Source organism: Medicago sativa, chromosome 5 (genome assembly GCF_051527215.1).
Source record: "Medicago sativa cultivar Bolivia chromosome 5, Bolivia_mono, whole genome shotgun sequence".
NCBI lineage: Eukaryota > Viridiplantae > Streptophyta > Magnoliopsida > Fabales > Fabaceae > Medicago > Medicago sativa.
In genome coordinates, this window is record NC_140753.1 from 14599787 (window position 1) to 14620944 (window position 21158).

The 21158-nt window shown below is 35.4% G+C and overlaps 1 protein-coding gene, 1 long non-coding RNA gene and 1 pseudogene across 3 annotated transcripts; 1 reads left to right on the plus strand and 2 right to left on the minus strand.

Annotated features, from left to right (window-relative positions):
* Positions 1 to 661: 661 nt before the first annotated feature.
* Positions 662 to 9644, plus strand: LOC146920362 (uncharacterized). Of its 2 annotated transcripts, none has more exons than XR_015011748.1 (9): positions 662 to 982; positions 1085 to 1158; positions 1463 to 1546; positions 1652 to 1837; positions 3157 to 7270; positions 7373 to 7446; positions 7751 to 7834; positions 7940 to 8125; positions 9445 to 9644. It is a non-coding gene; the product is annotated as an uncharacterized LOC146920362 (long non-coding RNA). The 2 variants fall into 2 exon arrangements; XR_015011749.1 differs by having other exon boundaries at positions 7948 to 8125.
* A 1999-nt stretch (positions 9645 to 11643) lies between these two features.
* On the minus strand, positions 11644 to 16288 carry LOC146920363 (uncharacterized; annotated as a pseudogene).
* On the minus strand, positions 16092 to 18304 carry LOC146920364 (uncharacterized). Its single transcript, XM_085711132.1, has 2 exons — positions 16275 to 18304; positions 16092 to 16210 (listed from the first exon to the last, which is right to left on the minus strand). The coding sequence occupies exons 1-2, from the start codon at positions 18013 to 18015 to the stop codon at positions 16092 to 16094; spliced, it is 1860 nt and encodes a 619-aa protein (XP_085567258.1). The 5' UTR covers positions 18016 to 18304.
* Between the last annotated feature and the right edge of the window lie 2854 nt (positions 18305 to 21158).

Here is a 21158-nt window from a genome sequence, read left to right on the forward strand (position 1 = left end):
TTTATTGTTTTTATTATAGATTTTTTTATTATGGAAATTATTAAAAAAGTATTGATTTCTATAATCCTAATATGCATTAAATCAGAATTAAAAAAGATATTTTATTAAAAGATAAAGAATGACAATTGGATATTTAAATGTTTGAGTTTTAATAAGGAAAATAATACATAATAAAAGAGAGTACAACGGGGGTAAAGATCCTTTCCATTTATAACTTTTTCCATTTGTTGTAATTTGGAGAGAGATGGACAAAAAAAAATAAGTGGTGGGTCCTATCACTAAGTGGATCCCACCATCATTATTTGAAGAAAGGGTAATACTCGCACCAATGCTTGATTCAGTTGAGCATGTTAACGAATATATGATGTCACTGATTCCAGGTGAAGAGAAAGAGTATTTAAGCTCTGATGAGAAACATCGATCATGTCAATGGACTGTGTAATGGTACGAGACTGACAGTTACACATCTAGGGAAGCGCATGATAGATGCTACCGTAATTACAAGAAAAGGGCAGGTGTAATATCCCGCTTAACAACACTGTCATTTGTCATTTATCTGTGTCAGCTATTTTTCAAATTATCTATGAGATTTTAAGCAAGGGCAAAATGGGTATTTGCCAACCAAGAGATTGTTTATTAGGAAAATTCTAAAATTTTCCACACAATTCCATCCATTTCTCTCTCTAAAACATTTCCATAATTTCTTCCCCTTCTCTCTCTAAAACCCATCGGCCATCATCTTCTTCAACCCTCTCTATCACAAATTTTTCATTTCTTCATGAAATCATCAAAATTAAGCAACAAATAGGTTCCTTGTGGTGCTATTACAAGTGTTTAGCAAGCAAAATTCATCATTCCCTCTCGTTGAAGCAAAAACAGCCCCTTCTCCCATTACCATTCATAATCTTCATTTTGGCCCCAATCTCATGGAAATCATCAAATAAGCTAGCTTTTGGAGTACCCATGATGGAATGAACATTAAGTAAGTGTCAAGCTCTTTCTTCTCTTCCTTTTCCATGAAAATCAATCTATCCACCTCACCTCTAATGCTACTTTTGTTAAAATTGTTTAATTCAATGTCTAGGAATGCAATATATGTTGTGGTGGTGGTGGTGGTGAGTTGTTTGATGCATAAGGAGCTTATGAATGACATTCATGGTGAGTTTACTAGTAAGTTGAATTTTTGGAGAAATGGATTGAAAGTAGAAGCATGGAACTTAAGAGAATTATTATGGAAAAGTGATTTAACAACCTTGATAAGTTGTTATTGATGTATTTTGAGTTGTGTTTGTTGCTATAAGTAGTTATAATTGAAATTCATGATTTTGAGACGAATATTCGCATGATCTTCATTGGCTCATATATGCTGTTGTGTAATCCATAATTGAGTAACTATTGGATTTTTGGATTCTACGCTTAATTCCCTTCAGTTTGGATATAAATTTTGTATGTTTCGGATTAGGAACGAACTCAGAAAGTGCGTTTGAAGTTGTGAATTTCTGCTGGAAAAACTGTTACGGGTTTGGAACAGGACTCCACTAAAATGGTAAGAACTCTTTCCCTGTAACTCCGAATCAAGTGGTTGTTGTTGCTATGGTTAGCTAACGAAATTTCGGACGTTTTGGCACCCGTTTCACTGATTTTGGTCCAGTATTGAAGTCTGTAGATAATTTTGAAGTTGAGGGCAGAAGTAGGATTTTGTGCTGAACTGAGATTCAAGTTGGTGATGAATTAAGCGGTTGCAGTTTTGGACTGCTATTCGGATGACTGAATAGAGGCAGTGGCGAAGATGCTCAATTGATGCTTATAATTGTTCCAGAGTTTGGAATAAGATAAGGTGAGTTCCCTTAGATAGAAAAACTTCCCTTTGGGTAGTTATATTATGCCACTAGAATGATAGTTTATGAATTGATATATATTAGAACATAATTTAGTGACAATATGATTTAAGGTTCACACCCTTGCTAGAGTACTCTAAAATAACTTTTATGTTGATAAATATGATTATGGTAATGTAGAAGTTAGAGGAAAAATATTATGATAAGTTTTACGTGAGAATGAATAAATATGCAATTTCGGCTAACGTTACGTAAAGTGAGAATTGTTTGATTTTATTACTTTATTTCGACTCTTAGCTAATATAAATTATACTTTTAAGGTAATATAATGGTTTGACTTAGCTAAGACTCAAATTCTCATTATTGCCGAATATGTAGCCGAAATTGTATTATGCATATCCTCTAATCATACACTACCATAGTGTATATTTATTTGTGTAAAGTAATGTTTAGAGTAAAATAGCTATTGAACAAATTATTCATGGGTAAATTTCCAATCATTGGAAAGTAGAGAATTCTAAGTATGGAAGTTCGGCTTAATTAGTCGAATTTAATTTATCAGGATATGGGGAAAATTTTATAACCTTTTAGAAATGGCATATGACAACGATATGCCTAGAACCTGAATAGGTTAGTATCAGAAATAATTTCAGAATAAAGATGGAATCACTACGTCTTTATTATCAGTTTCAGGATGTTTTCATTAAAAGAAAATTAGTTAAGATAAGTTATTCCTCTCTATCTCCCCGTCAGTAGTGGAGTTGAGGATTGACTCAGTTATCAGAGAATCAGATCAAGTTATAATATTAAAACATGTTTAAATTGTGGCTTTCGCTATCCCGCCAGTTGGATACGAAAGGTTCCCGCCAGTTGGAACGAGCACTATCTGCGAGGATGACCCCACAATAATCAGAGGAGTCCGGTATCCCCGTCAGTTGGGTTCCCGCCAGTTGGAAATTAATACCGGTCAGAGTGGAATAAATTCCGGGGTTACTCCACCTGGGTTTATTCCGTAAAATCAACTCAGATAATATTGTTTGTTCAACGCTAACATTTCTAACATAATATGACAGACATTATGATTATAATTATGATTATGAGTTGAGTATTAGTATCAGGATTATATCAGTCTTTTAGATAGCGATCCTAGTTATCCCCCGATCGCTCAGTTATGCATGATAAAACTGCATAAACCCAAAAATGGTTGAGTTTAGAGACAAATGGCGATCCTAGGTTCCCTGAGATTGCCTACAGCCTAGGATAGGTGGAACTCACTGAGACATCCCGTCTCACCCCAATCCCTTTTATTTTATTTCAGAGACACAGGTGGATCGCAAGCAGGACAGTTCGTGATGAAGTAGAGAAAGAAGCTGGACAATTATGTTTACTTATCATTGCATGTATGTTGTACACGTCAGTGGTATTATTTTAAATGTATAGACAAGTAGTTCTATGATATATTCGGAAGAAATTTTATTATTGTAATTTTAATGTATCCAATGCCAAGTTTAACGAGCATACTAGATATCCTAGGTAATTTCTAGTATGGGTGTTACAATTTGGTATCAGAGCAGGTCGATTCAGATCGTGCCTTGGGTCATTAGAATTCAATAAAATGCAGTGGGACCATTGGGTTCCGGATGTTTATTCTAAATGTCATATCTACCTGAGCCTGATCAACTCAATCTAGTATATGACAGTTAGAACGAATGTCTGAGAGCTGAATAGGACCTAGGAGGAATGAAGCATAAGAAGAAGGAAAGTCAGGGTGTCAGGTTTATAGGGAATTTTGCTAAGGAAGTATTCGAAGCCAGATGGTGGCTGATAAACTGTGAAGCTGAAGATTCTTCAAGCACATAAGGGAAATGTTAAGATTAAGACGGAGTACTATGTATTGTTGAACGACACTTTTTATGTGGATACCGTAGAAGTAAGATATTCAGGGTGACTAAGGGATAATTGCAACTTTGACAGGAGCCGCAATATAAGAGGCATAAGTAAGGTATAGAAGAAATGAGTATTTCTAAAGGCGTAACTAGAACTGCGGGATCAGAAGATGAACTTGATATGAGAAAATTATCTGATGAACAATGGAATTCATAAACTCTCGGTGGGTGTAGAGTATGTAAGAAGTGAAAGACTTGAATGCCGAAACGAGCTGGATTTTGATGCTTGAACTGTTAGGTGAACTAATTAAGGAATAAGTAAATTATTTTGGAGCAGACAAGGAAACCCCCGATGTGAGCAATGAATGGACGACGTAAGTTAGATAAACTATGTCGGATTAGTCAAACCTCCCGAATCTAAAGTGCTAGATTTATGAATTAGAAAGTGAAGATGCTATACCGCATAAGAGTCAAGAAAGATGAATAAATAGTAGTGGAAAGATCCTTACGGATTAGAGCACGAATTGGATGCATTTTTTAGCAAGGAATTGCAGAAAAGTTAAACTAATAAGGATTGTACGCTAAGGAAATTGAATAAGACCTCTTGCATTTATAATGATATTAAGTTGTTCTTCGAACTAAGAAATACAAGTATAACAGTAAGTGGAAAGAGATCCCGGTAATGGTCAAAGACAAATGTAAATTTTCGATCTAAACGGAAAATAAAGATTTAATAATAATAAGTTGCGGAAGTTCGGTGAACTAATGGACGAATGATGTCAAGTTCTTTCAACGGAATGTCGAGGACAAGCATGTATTAACGCATGAATACAATAGGTTGATGTGTTAAAGATTAAATCAAGATTTTTGAATTTGAAAATTATTTTAAGGTTCTGCTACAGGAAAAATTGTCGCTAGTGTAAAAGAGTTAAGAATGAAGTAAAGTATTGAGCAATTAAACATTTTTATCTGATGATTTTTCTGATGCAAATGTCTTGAAAACCAAAAGAATGATTTTGTTAACTAGATCGAATTTTGGGAGTCGAAGTTATTACAGAGGAGATCGTAAGTGTAATGTAACTGTCAATACAGACAAGAACAAACTAAATGGAAATAAGCCTCGAATATTCAAGTATGTTTTAGTTCATAAATAATGTGAATGTGAGAATCATTCAAGGAACACTTTGAGAAAACAAGTATGTAGTGCATGTTTAAAGAAAAAATTGCAGTATTTGAAAATGACTCGTCAGTGATTATAAGTCGGTGCTCGAAATAGCAAGAAGTGTAAAGTTAGCCCCATGTTCATAACATGTAGTAATGAGATGGAGAAATTTACAGTATGGTTGGAGTAGTACGCCTAAGCAAAGTGAACTAAAAAATCAGAGTAGCGCAGCGAGATATTAATCAGCAAGAAGTAACATAATGTGCAAAAGTTTAAGACTTTGAATGAGATATTCATGGGAAATCTTAAGAGACGAATTAAACAATTTTCCAAACCGCATGATTCAAAGATATAAAAAGTTCAAGCAGTAAGAGTAGGATGAAGGTGTTCCTACCTTATTAAATATAAGAAATTGGAATCACCTATAGTATGTAACCCGGTTAATCGACGCCATGATTTCGAAGAATGACTTAGAAGTATCAGATTAGTTAAAAGGAGTCATGTATGAGGCAAAGATATAAATGTTGTATCTTGAAGATTTTATTTTTATTTTGGTTTGAAATACTATCATGGAATATCAGGTATATTAACATGTATCTGAGGGAACATATACTATTTAGAATATGAATGCAAATGCTTGAATGCAATTTTAGTCGTGAAGTTCAGGAATCTAAACTCCATATTTTTTTTGAGATAAAGAAAAGATTGATATCACACAAGTTAGAAAAATTATGTGAGCTACGGTATGGGACTACGCATGTTCAGGTTATGAGTATGGAATTAAGAAAAAGATGATAAGACATTCCCTAGAGTAACAGCTATAACAATATTGTTCAAGAATGAAATGTATATTTTGAACATATAAGTTCAAGAGAAGATCTATGATGATACTTTTTACTCATCCTAATATGATCAAGGTGTATCGTGATTGATTTAAATTCTGGTATAGAAGAAGCAAAGTTGAATGACTACAAATATATGTTATGTATTAAGCTATCAGTTGTACTACCTCGTGTATTGTGTACTCGCCAGTCAGTGCACCATTCTCATATAAGATTTATATATTTAATGTACTCGCCAGTTAGTACACTATGTATTTAAATCTGATTTATGGATTGTACTCGTCAGTTAGTACTTCCAACAGATGTTAGAGGTAGCACAATGTTGAGTTTATTCAGATAAAACATAACAGACATCAGAAGTAACATTTACCTATTTATGTATTAATTAACGGAGAAAGTTGGAACAATTCTTACTTTTGATGAAATAAACTTGACGTCAGATATTGCTCAGAGTAAGGACGATCTTATACAGAGTATGATATGATTATCATTATAAGACCTCGTTATTTGGGGCATGGTACAGAAATAAAATTTTATTGGGACCAGACATAGCATGAAAGATCACCCAAAGGTCATATCCGTCCAAGACAAGATAAAAGTTGACGAAGTCGATAGACGTGTTACTTTAGTAAAGGTATGAGATTTTTCAAGAATTCAGTAAAGGTAAACAGGTAGGAGTAACCTAAGACAATTTATAAAGAGTATGTGGAACAAGGAATTTACTCGAAAGATATCAGATACATCGGTTAGCTTTACAATCCATTATGTTCGGAATGTGTATAATGTATTTCACAAATCACAGATAAGAAGGTTATTATCGAATCTTTTCGACATATGAAATTGGAAAACATGTCCTGAAATCGGTTTAACATATTAATTCAAGTCAGTTGTATCTATGGCTAGGTAGTCGGAAGACTTTATGTAACAAGGGAACCGATAATTTAGTCGAATAAAGAGAATCAGTTGGTAACAGACGTATGTGGAAGTCTAAGATCGAAAGTATCGAGGAATTATTTGTACTTATTATCAGGTAAAATCTAAATTTCGAGGACGAAATTTTCTTAAGGGGGGTAGAGTGTAATATCCCGCTTAACAACACTGTCATTTGTCATTTATCTGTGTCAGCTATTTTTCAAATTATCTATGAGATTTTAAGCAAGGGCAAAATGGGTATTTGCCAACCAAGAGATTGTTTATTAGGAAAATTCTAAAATTTTCCACACAATTCCATCCATTTCTCTCTCTAAAACATTTCCATAATTTCTTCCCCTTCTCTCTCTAAAACCCATCGGCCATCATCTTCTTCAACCCTCTCTATCACAAATTTTTCATTTCTTCATGAAATCATCAAAATTAAGCAACAAATAGGTTCCTTGTGGTGCTATTACAAGTGTTTAGCAAGCAAAATTCATCATTCCCTCTCCTTGAAGCAAAAACAGCCCCTTCTCCCATTACCATTCATAATCTTCATTTTGGCCCCAATCTCATGGAAATCATCAAATAAGCTAGCTTTTGGAGTACCCATGATGGAATGAACATTAAGTAAGTGTCAAGCTCTTTCTTCTCTTCCTTTTCCATGAAAATCAATCTATCCACCTCACCTCTAATGCTACTTTTGTTAAAATTGTTTAATTCAATGTCTAGGAATGCAATATATGTTGTGGTGGTGGTGGTGGTGAGTTGTTTGATGCATAAGGAGCTTATGAATGACATTCATGGTGAGTTTACTAGTAAGTTGAATTTTTGGAGAAATGGATTGAAAGTAGAAGCATGGAACTTAAGAGAATTATTATGGAAAAGTGATTTAACAACCTTGATAAGTTGTTATTGATGTATTTTGAGTTGTGTTTGTTGCTATAAGTAGTTATAATTGAAATTCATGATTTTGAGACGAATATTCGCATGATCTTCATTGGCTCATATATGCTGTTGTGTAATCCATAATTGAGTAACTATTGGATTTTTGGATTCTACGCTTAATTCCCTTCAGTTTGGATATAAATTTTGTATGTTTCGGATTAGGAACGAACTCAGAAAGTGCGTTTGAAGTTGTGAATTTCTGCTGGAAAAACTGTTACGGGTTTGGAACAGGACTCCACTAAAATGGTAAGAACTCTTTCCCTGTAACTCCGAATCAAGTGGTTGTTGTTGCTATGGTTAGCTAACGAAATTTCGGACGTTTTGGCACCCGTTTCACTGATTTTGGTCCAGTATTGAAGTCTGTAGATAATTTTGAAGTTGAGGGCAGAAGTAGGATTTTGTGCTGAACTGAGATTCAAGTTGGTGATGAATTAAGCGGTTGCAGTTTTGGACTGCTATTCGGATGACTGAATAGAGGCAGTGGCGAAGATGCTCAATTGATGCTTATAATTGTTCCAGAGTTTGGAATAAGATAAGGTGAGTTCCCTTAGATAGAAAAACTTCCCTTTGGGTAGTTATATTATGCCACTAGAATGATAGTTTATGAATTGATATATATTAGAACATAATTTAGTGACAATATGATTTAAGGTTCACACCCTTGCTAGAGTACTCTAAAATAACTTTTATGTTGATAAATATGATTATGGTAATGTAGAAGTTAGAGGAAAAATATTATGATAAGTTTTACGTGAGAATGAATAAATATGCAATTTCGGCTAACGTTACGTAAAGTGAGAATTGTTTGATTTTATTACTTTATTTCGACTCTTAGCTAATATAAATTATACTTTTAAGGTAATATAATGGTTTGACTTAGCTAAGACTCAAATTCTCATTATTGCCGAATATGTAGCCGAAATTGTATTATGCATATCCTCTAATCATACACTACCATAGTGTATATTTATTTGTGTAAAGTAATGTTTAGAGTAAAATAGCTATTGAACAAATTATTCATGGGTAAATTTCCAATCATTGGAAAGTAGAGAATTCTAAGTATGGAAGTTCGGCTTAATTAGTCGAATTTAATTTATCAGGATATGGGGAAAATTTTATAACCTTTTAGAAATGGCATATGACAACGATATGCCTAGAACCTGAATAGGTTAGTATCAGAAATAATTTCAGAATAAAGATGGAATCACTACGTCTTTATTATCAGTTTCAGGATGTTTTCATTAAAAGAAAATTAGTTAAGATAAGTTATTCCTCTCTATCTCCCCGTCAGTAGTGGAGTTGAGGATTGACTCAGTTATCAGAGAATCAGATCAAGTTATAATATTAAAACATGTTTAAATTGTGGCTTTCGCTATCCCGCCAGTTGGATACGAAAGGTTCCCGCCAGTTGGAACGGGCACTATCTGCGAGGATGACCCCACAATAATCAGAGGAGTCCGGTATCCCCGTCAGTTGGGTTCCCGCCAGTTGGAAATTAATACCGGTCAGAGTGGAATAAATTCCGGGGTTACTCCACCTGGGTTTATTCCGTAAAATCAACTCAGATAATATTGTTTGTTCAACGCTAACATTTCTAACATAATATGACAGACATTATGATTATAATTATGATTATGAGTTGAGTATTAGTATCAGGATTATATCAGTCTTTTAGATAGCGATCCTAGTTATCCCCCGATCGCTCAGTTATGCATGATAAAACTGCATAAACCCAAAAATGGTTGAGTTTAGAGACAAATGGCGATCCTAGGTTCCCTGAGATTGCCTACAGCCTAGGATAGGTGGAACTCACTGAGACATCCCGTCTCACCCCAATCCCTTTTATTTTATTTCAGAGACACAGGTGGATCGCAAGCAGGACAGTTCGTGATGAAGTAGAGAAAGAAGCTGGACAATTATGTTTACTTATCATTGCATGTATGTTGTACACGTCAGTGGTATTATTTTAAATGTATAGACAAGTAGTTCTATGATATATTCGGAAGAAATTTTATTATTGTAATTTTAATGTATCCAATGCCAAGTTTAACGAGCATACTAGATATCCTAGGTAATTTCTAGTATGGGTGTTACAGCAGGTACCATGGTATTCATTCCCATGATGAATCTTATTCCGAGTGATCCAGGACTATCCTTCAAATTCAGGCACAAGCAATTTCCATTGACAATAAATAAAAGTCAGGGTCAATCTTTATCTCGAGTGGGAGTTTAACTTCCTAAGCCTGTGTTCGCGCATGGGCAACTCTATGTCGTTGTCTCTCGAGCTACTTCTAGAAAAGGTTTGAAGCTGCTCATCTTGGATGAAGATAATAATGTTTGCAAGAACACCACAAATGTTGTGTATCGTGAAGTTTTTCAAGAAGTATGATCATTGATTATGTTTTAGAATTGTTGTTGCTATAATTTAGAAAACTAAAGTTGCGTATATATTGGAGGTCGTTTTTTTTTAATTTCTTTGTAAGACATACTGGTCATTACAGGACATGCACTTTTCAGGTATAACAATACGCGAAACTTTTTTTTTTTTACATCGTTGTTACCCTAAAGTACAATATTTACATTAGACCATTGGTTTTGTAAAAAATAAAAACAAATAACAATCGGCGTTTCTGTAGCCCAAACTATATTTATACACACCCGTAAAAAATTTAACGTTTGCATTCAAAGACTAGGTGTATATATCTGACGTCACTGACTATTATATAAAAAAAATACAAATTTTTTAGTTTTTATGATTAATATACATTTTTTTTTTGCTAAGCAATTACTAATGGCAGACATTGGGAGGAAACACCGACATACCAACTAGGTTGGCATCTGGGAAACCTCCGTCCTATGCCGCCAAACTCTAAAATTTTATTAAAAAAAAGGAAAAATATATACAAGAAGAGGGGGGACTAGGCCAAAACCCTCAGAAGAAAAACAAACAAAAAATGTTGAAATAAACTACTACAGACTAAGAAAATCAGTAGTTAAACAAACCAACTCTATCACGACGAAATCCATATGCAACTGACAATCAGCCGGAATAGTTTCTAACCAAATAGAACTTTGAATCCCATGACCCATATTCGCCAATAAAGAATCATTTGGAAGATGGAAGACCACCCTTTGCACGGGTTTGATAGGGTGTGCCAATGATTTGCTTTTTACGATTTTGCTTCTGCGCCTTGGTAAGAACTTGAGTGAAGCCTTCATCAGCCATTCGTTGATCATATTCACCGATTCTGGCCCATAAATCAAGACCATTTTGTATGTTCCTGCTAACATGTTGCTGTACATTATGTCAACAAATAATAATATACAGTACGTCGGCGTATTTTTGCAAAAATATTACCTATGCTAAGTTTAACAACGAGTACATCTTATACTACAAATAATTAGTATAAGTATAAATCCAAATACTTTAATCGTTATGTGCAATATTTAGATATTTCAAAATATATACAAAATTAAGATGATATTTGTTTCCATATCAAATTTAAATTATAACCACACTTATAATTTTAAGATAACATAATATAAAATCTATACATTTGATCAAAAAAGTTTTTTATTTCCCCGTGCTTGGCACGGGTCACTATACTAGTTATATAAATTTACGGCCTATTCCATAGCCCTTTATGGAAATGAATTACTTTTGTTTTGGTGTTGCCACATGTCCATTTCTTTTTTACAAATGCTCTCACCATATTGATCCTCACAAAATGCTCTCACCACAATCATCCTCACATATTTGTATTTAATGTTCATATATAAAAGGAAGTTTTACAATATCAATTTCTAAATTTGAGATTAAATTTCGAAATCAATCATTTCGAATTCAAAAAATACAAATTTTAATCAAATAATTTAATTTTTTTAATAAACAAATAATTTAAATTAAAATATTTGAATGCAGAGATTAAAATAAAACAAGTAATGGAATAATTATTTAAATGTTAAAGAGAATAAATAATTGATGTATGTCAAATAATAAAAATATGATTTGATAAGAGTGTAACTTTTTAAAATAATTTTAATTACATTTTTTTTTTTTGATAAGCAAGGAATGTGGACAAACATCAAGCGGTATCATCGACATCCCAACTAGGTTGGCACCCCGAGACACCTCCATCCTATGCCACCACATTCAAAAAAATTTATTAAAAAAGGGGGAAAAATAATTACAAAAAGAGGGGGGACCAGACCAAAACCCTCAAAAGGAAACAGCAAAACAAAACAGAAAAAATAAACAAAGACAGTAGACCCCGAACAAACAATCAAGGAAATATGTAATTCGGAAGTCCACATCTATCCCTAAAAAAATCAAGGACCACACCGACGGGGAGAGTGTCTAACCAAATGGCACCAGTGATTGCGTGACCCATATTAGCCAACTTATCTGCGCAACTGTTTCCTTCGCGAAAAATATGTGAAGAGATGATATGAATACCAAGATGTCGAGCATTATGCCAACGATTCCGTAACATAATAGGGACCAACAAAGGCTTAGAGAAAATAAGAAGAGCACTAGTGGAGTCACTCTCTAGCCATATATTACTCCAACCTTTCTGGGCAGCATATTCAATAGCAAGAATGATGCCTAAAACCTCTGCATAAAATATTGTCTGCATACCAATATTACAATAAAATGCACCTCGAAAGGTACCCAAAGAATCACGAAACAGCCCCCCACAAGCCGCAGGACCACCTATAACTGATCCGTCCGTATTAACCTTCAGCCAAGGCGATGTAGGAGCCTTCCATAAGACCGAAATTATGTCCTTGACAATTCGGCAATTAGGCGAAACCGCAAATGAATCAAGAAAAGGCAAATCCGAGAACATACACTTACCTTTTGAAATATTACCTGACATTGCGATAAATGAATGAATACAGACTTTGGCTGAATGAAAAGATGGTAACACATTTGAAAATCTCACCGCGTTACGAGCCCACCAAATCGTATGAAGAGTATGCAAGATCACTGCTAGGAAAATGTCTGACACTTGAGATGAACATCTAGCTGGCCGACAATGAAGAAGAGAAGCTACTGAAGAGGAGTCAATGACACAATGAAGTTTACCCCCAATCCAGTCCCAAAGCCTTGAAGCAAAATCACATTGAAGAAAAAGGTGATCCGAACATTCTGATGTTTTCATGCATAAACTGCAAACCGACACAACAACGCAGCCACGGGATCGAAGATTATCATCCGTGGGCATCTTCCTATGCCAAAGCCTCCAATAAATGAAAGAATGTGAAGGAGGTATAGCAGCATTCCAAATGGAGGCCGCCCAAGGCATGATTGTAGCTTGCGGCCGCAAATAAGTACAAGCCAACTTTGAAGTCAATGTTCCATCTAATGAATGTTTCCAAACCAGCACATCATTGAGCTCTGTACGAGGAATAACAACAGCCTCTAAACGCTGTTTAATGTCCCCAAAATCAGCAATCGCTGCAGGCAAAGTCCAGGATCCATCTACAATAACTTCCGACACCGTACCTTTCAACTGTCTGTGTAAACCAGCAGAAATACTCAACAAATCCACAAGAGGTTCACCTAACCAATTATCCGTCCAGAAATGAATATTTTTTCCCGTTCCCACAATCCATAAAGAATTACTCAAGACGGTGCCAATATGAATTTTAATACCCGACCAAACCGAGGATTTGTAATAACACATGGAAGGTTGACCATTTTTGAAATAACGCCTTTTAAATAAATTAGACCACTGTGACTCCCTTGCAATTAGAGCCCAAGAAAGTTTCAGAATTAAAGCTTCATTAATCAAACGCGTAGGTTTGATGTCTAACCCACCTTCATCCCACGGACGACACATAACTTTCCACGAAACCGTGCACACTTTTTTTGTAAGGACATCACCACTCCAGATAAAATTTTTTATCCAAGAATCAAGTAACCGGAGCAGCCTTCGAGGCCAAAGATAGACATGAAAAGAGTACACAATCATTCCATGAATAACTGATTTCACAAGTTGCACCCTGCCCATAATTGAAAGAATTCTTCCCTTCCAAGTAGATAATTTATTTTTTATCCCGTCTGTAATCATACGGAAGTGAATTACCTTAGGTTTTCCTTTAAAGATGGGGCAGCCAAGATACTGAAAAGGAACCGCTCCCAAAGAGAAGCCCAACATAGTCGCAATCATGTTTGTCCGAGATCCAGACATATTTCCTGTGAAGAAACGACTTTTTGCATTGTTGATAATTTGCCCCGAGACCTCTGAGTATCTTCTAAAAATACTAAGAAGCTCCCGAACATTACTCTTCAGCCCTGTACAAAAAATCAAAATATCATCAGCATACAACACATGTGTCGGAACCACAGTTCCTCGACAGAAAGACATAGGGATAAGCCGCCCCTAGCTGTAGAAGCCGAAATAGCTCTACTAAGGACCTCCTCTGCAAGACAAAATAAAAGAGGAGATAGTGGATCTCCTTGGCGCACCCCACGGGAGCAAGAGAAAAAACCCACTGCCTTTCCGTTGACCAAAATAGATAGCCTCGCAGATTGTAAAATAGCAAGAATCCAGTTGATGAAAATATCAGCGAAACCAAAATTATGTAACACCAAGATCAAAAAATTCCAATCCAAAGTGTCAAAGGCCTTTGAAATGTCAACCTTGAGAGCAATATTCCCACCGTATTGCCTTTTGTCTAGCGAGTTTATTGCCTCAGATGCCAAAATAATGCACTCAGAAATGTTACGGTCACAGACGAATCCCCTTTGTTCAATAGAAATTATCCGAGAAGTGATGCCGGCAAGCCTATCCGCCACAATTTTAGTAACAATTTTAAACTTGAAGTTCGCCAAAGCTATAGGCCTATAGTCACCCATTGTCTTAGCCCCTGGAATTTTGGGAATCAACACAATCATATTGGAATTAATGTTAGGAGGTAGAGCACCACCTAAGAAAAATTCCTGCACCGAATTAATCACATCTATACCGACAATGTCCCAAAAAGTTTGATAAAAATGTCCACCAAATCCATCCGGACCCGGTGCGCCATCCGCATTAAGAGCGAACACCGCCTCTCGAATTTCCTCATGAGAAGGAAGACTCAAAAGCATATTATTATCCACATCGGAAACCAGAGAAGGGATGGTTTCATCCACCAGAGTATTTTGAGCACAATTGTTGTCCATGCTAAAAATTGCCTGAAAATAAGAAAGAATATGCAACTCGATAGCAGTGGGATCAGTTATAACATTATCACCATCCTGTAAGAGAGAAATGGATTTTGTCGCTGCCCAGATTTTAGAAACCATATGAAAGTATGTAAGAGAGAAATGGATTTTGTCGCTGCCCGGATTTTAGAAACCATATGAAAGTAGGCAGTGTTACGGTCACCACTAACAAACTGATGATGACGAGCCTTCTCTATCCATAATTGTTCCTGAATATTAAGAGCTTTTGTCAGTAACAATTGCGCCTCCAAGTCCTGAAGATAAAGGTTGTCAGAAAAATCTCCAGTATCAATCAACTGTTGTATCCGATTAACTTCATCCATAGCCAACTTGACTTGTCTGTCGACATCCCCAAAAATTGTCCGGTTCCAAATCTTGAAAGCATTTTTCACATTTTTTAATTTAGACTGTAACCGAACCATGCCTTGACCACGCACAGCTTTCGACCAAGAATCAAGCACCATCTGCCTACAACCTTCATGCGCTGTCCATGCCTTAAAAAATTTAAAGGGCGATGCATGCTTCACCGTGGAGTAAACAAGAGATAACAAAATAGGATTGTGATCAGATTGATGACGGACAAGAGCTGAACAATTAGAACTGCGCCAAAAATTAACCCAATCCTCATTACAAACCGCCCTGTCGAGTCTTAGAGCAACATTATCATCACCAAATCTACCATTAGACCAAGTGTAAAAAGAACCCAAAGTTGGCAAGTGAGAAAGAATATTAGCATTAGTCCAGTTCAAAAAATCCTCACAAGATAAAGGAGGGGGCAGGCGCCTTCCCCTTTTCTCATGGGCACCCAAAATAGCATTAAAATCTCCCACAAATAGCCACGGCCCTTGGAAACAGCCTTGTAAATGAGTAAGATCAGCCCAAAGTTGTCGACGCTTCACATAATAAGTACTAGCATAAATTGCAGCAATATATACAGTTGACTGATAACAAGAAATCTCCAGAGCAATGCATTGATCAGACAAAAAAATAACAGTTGCACATAAATCATTACCCCAAAGAGCCCAAAGATTGGGAAGCAAAGGGCCTCTATTATTAATGCAATATTTAGACACTCCTATAGTAGGCCAATACCAAGCAGGAATTTGTGCAAAATTAACCATTGGTTCCGCCACAAAAATTAAGGAAGGTTTGTGTGATAAACAGAAATTTTTCAAAGCAATTCGAGTTTCGGAGTTACCGATACCTCTAACATTCCAAAAGAGGATATTCATTGAGCAGTGGATTTGTTATCTCCCCGTGCACGGGATTTAGGAGGCTGCTTTGTCATTATCTGTTGAACCTTAACTTTCTGTTTCTGATTTCTTGTAAGCACCGGAAGGGACTTGTCAGACTTGGACTGAGACTGAGCTGCTTCCGCTGCTGTCCTTGCATCATACTCTCGGACTCTTTCCCACAAATCAAGACCATGTTGGATATTTTTACTAGGGTGAACCTCTTGTCGTTGCATACCCACCACCTCTTGAATATCAGCCGTAGGTAAGTGAGCTACCTCCAGAGGAAAAATTTGCGTGACTGTAGGGTCATCAGTCATTGCAACCACGTCCTGCAAAGTATGAACCGGAACCTCATGCATGTCATCATGCTCATCATTGGATGGCCTTGTAACAATCTCACGAGCACCCTTGGGACTCTCCTCCAGCTCCCTTGGGCTCACATGATCTTGTTCCACACCATCCTGAAGTGGTTCAGAAACATCATCAGTCACTGGGGTCACCAACGACGTCTGAGTTGTCTGTTCCACCCCGTTAGGTCGTATGTCCTCACACCCAAGAGGGGATGAGTGTGTACCACGCTCATTAGATTCCTTGGGACTCGTCCCCAGCTCCCGAGGACTCATATGATTGTGTTCCACACTATCCAGAAGCGACTCTGTATCTGCAGTTACCAAGGGGTTCTTCAACTCCTCCCTTGGTTTCTGAATCAACTTCGTCGATTCTACAGGTTGCACGTCAACGTGCGCATCAGGGGAAACAAGCTCAAGCACTGGCCTATTAAGTGGCAACTCTCTAGGAGTAATTAAATCAAACACATTGTGAAGAGGAATACTGAAATTATTAGACTTGTCGAATTGTGTAGTAGCCACAATAGATGAATCAGCCGGCTCTAACTGTGGACTGCGATTCAAAGAAGGGGCAGCAATTGAAGCCGGTAAAGCCAGTGACACTGAGACCAATGAAGTAGGTACATGTGTAGAAGAAACCTGAGCTCTCTGTGTGGTAGGAACAGTCGACACAACCGGGATAGGAACCCATGTCCCGTTGTTACCAATGGCCGAAGAAGAAGCACCCACATCATTACTACTTTTGTTTTGCCGAGGAGGATGTTTAGGTGCAGCCTCGGCAACAACAATTTGTTTCCCACGGTCATTCTTGTCCTTTGGTGGCTGCGGATGTAACCACCGACATGATGAGACACTGTGTCCTATAGAATAACAGTGCTGACAAAACAAAGGAAGCCTTTCATATTGCACCTCAACCTTGAAGGCAAAACCCTCCCTTTCAACAAGAATTTCTTCATAAATTCGCTTTGAGAGGTCAATGTCGAGAAGAATTCTCGCATAGTGTCCAAAAGTACGGTTTCTAGTTGGTCCATCGATATCAATTGGAGTCCCTACCGCACTAGCAATTTCCTTCAACGTTCTCTCCCTCCAATACTCTTGAGGTAACTCCATCAAGCGTATCCAAACCGTTACATGAGTCTGTTTTTGTGTCTGATATTTGAAATCCTTTGTCCATTGTGAAAACCGTAACAGACCCGGCTTGAGGTTAACCGTACCTAGGGCCCATATTTTCCTATAATCATCCGCCGATTCAAAAAGAAAATCATAATACCCCTTACCAAGAGGCACCATTTTCCAAGCAGCTGATGTCTTCCATAATTTATCAATTTTAGCGCTAAGATCACGTGCCGAATATGGTTTGTCTCCTTTGTTAAGGGTCAGACGAGCCCTTAATGCATTCTTGCAATCTTCTAAACCCTTAAAGTATTCTTCTTGACCGATTTTAATGCTCAAAGCATCGCCCTTAATACACGGTGTGGGTAAGGGCACTTCTTCAATTACTGATGCTCCCGATAGAGCTGCTGCAAAAGACTTAGGTGCCATTGAAACCGGTGCTGCAGCAGATTGCACCATGGCTGAAACGGATGGTGCAGCTTCGGACACACACGGCCAAGGGCACGTGTATGCCATCTGTAGTCCGTTGACAATTCACCAGAACGATTCTAATATTGATACACGCGTGACTCAACCTTTGTAATGCCCAATGGCATTAGCGCGGTTGCGCGACCTCAATTGACAGAATCAAATTCAGAGAATTGTTGTAATTTGCGATGCAAATGAAAGCTACACAATTAAATTTTGATTGCGGCAAAAAAACAAACACTTGTAGTGAGTGGCTTTGGAGTTTGAAACAAAACCACCAAAGTGTAGATGAATGGAAGCAAAAGTGGATTCAATAGCAACTAGCACACGTGAATGAAATCAATCCACCTTATTGATAACTAGCTTCAATCAATTGAGACAAAAATGAAATGGAGAACGGTGCTGGAAGAAACCCCATGTCCTGAGTCTTTTGTTCGCTTCCTCCTTTTCCAAAACAATCAATTCAAATGATCGTCAAAACTACATTTGGTAATAACCATTAATTTTTTATATAATTTGAATTAATATGTTCTTTTTTAAGGTAATATACTTTTGTTTCTATTTTCAAATGTATATTGTATAGTAATAATATCGTATAATAGTGTTTATTCAAAACAAAACAAAAATAATATTATACATTTCTTAATCTTTATTTTTGTAATAATAATAATAATCATGATGTTGGACAAATTATTTTTTTTACAAATATTGTGAAACAATTGATTTGGTTGTAATTATGTCAAAGATATTTTATTCAAAGTGGCATTAAAACAATTAAACACAATATGATTTAATTTTCCTTAATAATAAGGAAAAACCTTCCCCTCAAAAAAAAAAAGGGAAAGACCATATGTAAGAGATGCATATAGAAGTCAACCGAAAAAAATAGCAAATGGATGAATTAAAACTGATTAAAAAGGGCAGAAAAAAAATAGTAAGACTTATGTTAGAGAATATATGTAACCGAAAATTAAAAACGATCGTGTGTAATTACTCTCATGCCAAATTAGATCCATTTAGTTTACCAAATTACCCTCTGGAAATTACTATAAATTAGACATATGTCTTTACCAATTTTCACATCACAAATCACAACCTTGCCTCTTTTTTTGTTTGTTTAGTTTTTTCCTTTGTTTTTTCGTTGTTCATCTTTTTGTTTGTTTTATTATTTTTTTGATTCAATCGAGTATGATGCTCATTGAATTCGTTCCCGATATATGTCTTTCACATAAAGAAATTTGAAGTATCAATGGTCGAATCATATGGTTGATTTTCTTAGAATTTTTTTTGCTTAAATTTGTTGGATTTATTATTTATACCTTAACTTAATGTTTACATTGGGAACAAATTTATTATATTTAGTAATTTTAGATTAATTCAATTGTAGCAAACTCCATTTTTATCATAATTGTTCTATTTCCCTATTATATATTATTATTCGTACCTTAAATATTTTTTTATATAGACTGCAATAGTTGCTCAAAAAAAAAAATAGACTGTACTAATATCAAATATGATATAATCCCGTAAAATAGTGCAATTATTTAAGTTCATTAATGGGAGATGACTGCAAATAAGTAATACAAAGTAGTAATATAAATCGGTAAAAAAAAAAAAAAAAGTACTCCGTCCCATTTTAAATGACATAATTTAAAAATATGTATTGTTTACATAATATAATTTGATCATATTTTTGTACTAATATATAAAGACAAAATATAGTATATAAGATGTTGGATTCGTCTCGATTAATATTTTTAAAATACCAATTTTTCATAATTTTTTAATAGATTATTAAAGATATTTACTAATAGATTATTAAAGATATTTAAAGATATTTACGGATGGAGTAATATAGACCGTTTCATTAAGCAGATGCCTACAAAATATATTTGTAATTTATTATCGCCGAATAAAACAAATAAAAGGCTTTAATGACATTTTTATTTTGTTTTGACATATTAATGACGTTGTTATTACTACATTAAAATCAGTACACCTTCACTACCAAAAAGATCAGTACACCTTTCGTCTCATTTTTTTTATGATATTAAAGAAATAATGTTAAATTTTACTTGACAACATGAGCTATGTCGTTTTCACAATTAACTAATATTAGTCAAATTATTTTCTACATTCATGAAAAAAAAACTATACATTTGGTTTTTTAACACATTTACAATTTTTTACACATTTAAATAAAAAAATTAAATAGATATGTACATCATGAGTATTTTTTTAATAAAGATGTACCTCATGAGTATTTGTTTCCCCTAAAAAAATCATGAGTATTTTTTTTTCTTTCTAATTTAATCGTACAAATTGTTGATAATTAATGTACCATTTAATTGTCAATTACTACATCCATGGAATTTTTTTTATGATTGCTTCATACATGTTGGCTATAAATATTGTGTTTGAAGCTCACACTTTTTACACAATTTTAAGTTACAACTCACAATTTTCATATTACTACTATACATTGCGCTTTTTGGTTTCAACATTCACACTCAATTTCGAGATTCATACTAAAATTTTGAAAATTTTCTCGAGATCATTCTTTTATTTTATTCTTTTTTACTTCTTATTCTCATTTTTCTTCTTCTTAGATCTAATTCTTAAGACTGGATCAATTTCTAATATTTTTTCATAGGTACAACAATTAAACAAACTTCTTTCTGTTTTTCTTTGTCAATTATTCTTGATCTTTATTCACTTTCTATTTAGTTGTTGCAGAAGTGGATCTCAAACGTTGAATGTGATGAAAGAATCAACAGATGGTGTGAACTTTGAAGAAATTGGATTAAACATGTTGATTAGAATGGATGTATTTTATTAGTTTTTTAAGCAATGATTATTCTTTTGTACAACTATTCATCTAATTAATTTTAGAGATATAATCTGTAACATCCCAGACTGCTTTTTAGGATTGCCGACTAACCCCACAAACCAACACGAGTCTTTTCAGTGTGTTTTGTCCTCACTCGCACGCTTACCGGGAAACTTCCCGGTAGGTCACCCATCCCAAAATTGCTCCAAGTCAAGCACGCTTAACTATGGAGTTCTTATGGAATGAGCTACCGAAAAGAAGATGCATCTTGTTGATATGGGTAGTACCTAACAATTCTTATAAGCTTTCCTTCAACCATGTAGTCCCATACCTACACGGCCTCCGGATCCCTCTCATTCCG

Excerpts from the sequence above, each read along its gene's own strand:
- LOC146920364 (XM_085711132.1), bottom strand. The coding sequence starts at position 18,015 with ATGGCATACACGTGCCCTTGGCCGTGTGTGTCCGAAGCTGCACCATCC. Across the intron at positions 16,211-16,274 it reads TGATATTCAAGAGGTGGTGG|AGTCCGAGAGTATGATGCAA; the intron begins GTATGCAACGAC and ends TTTGTGGGAAAG.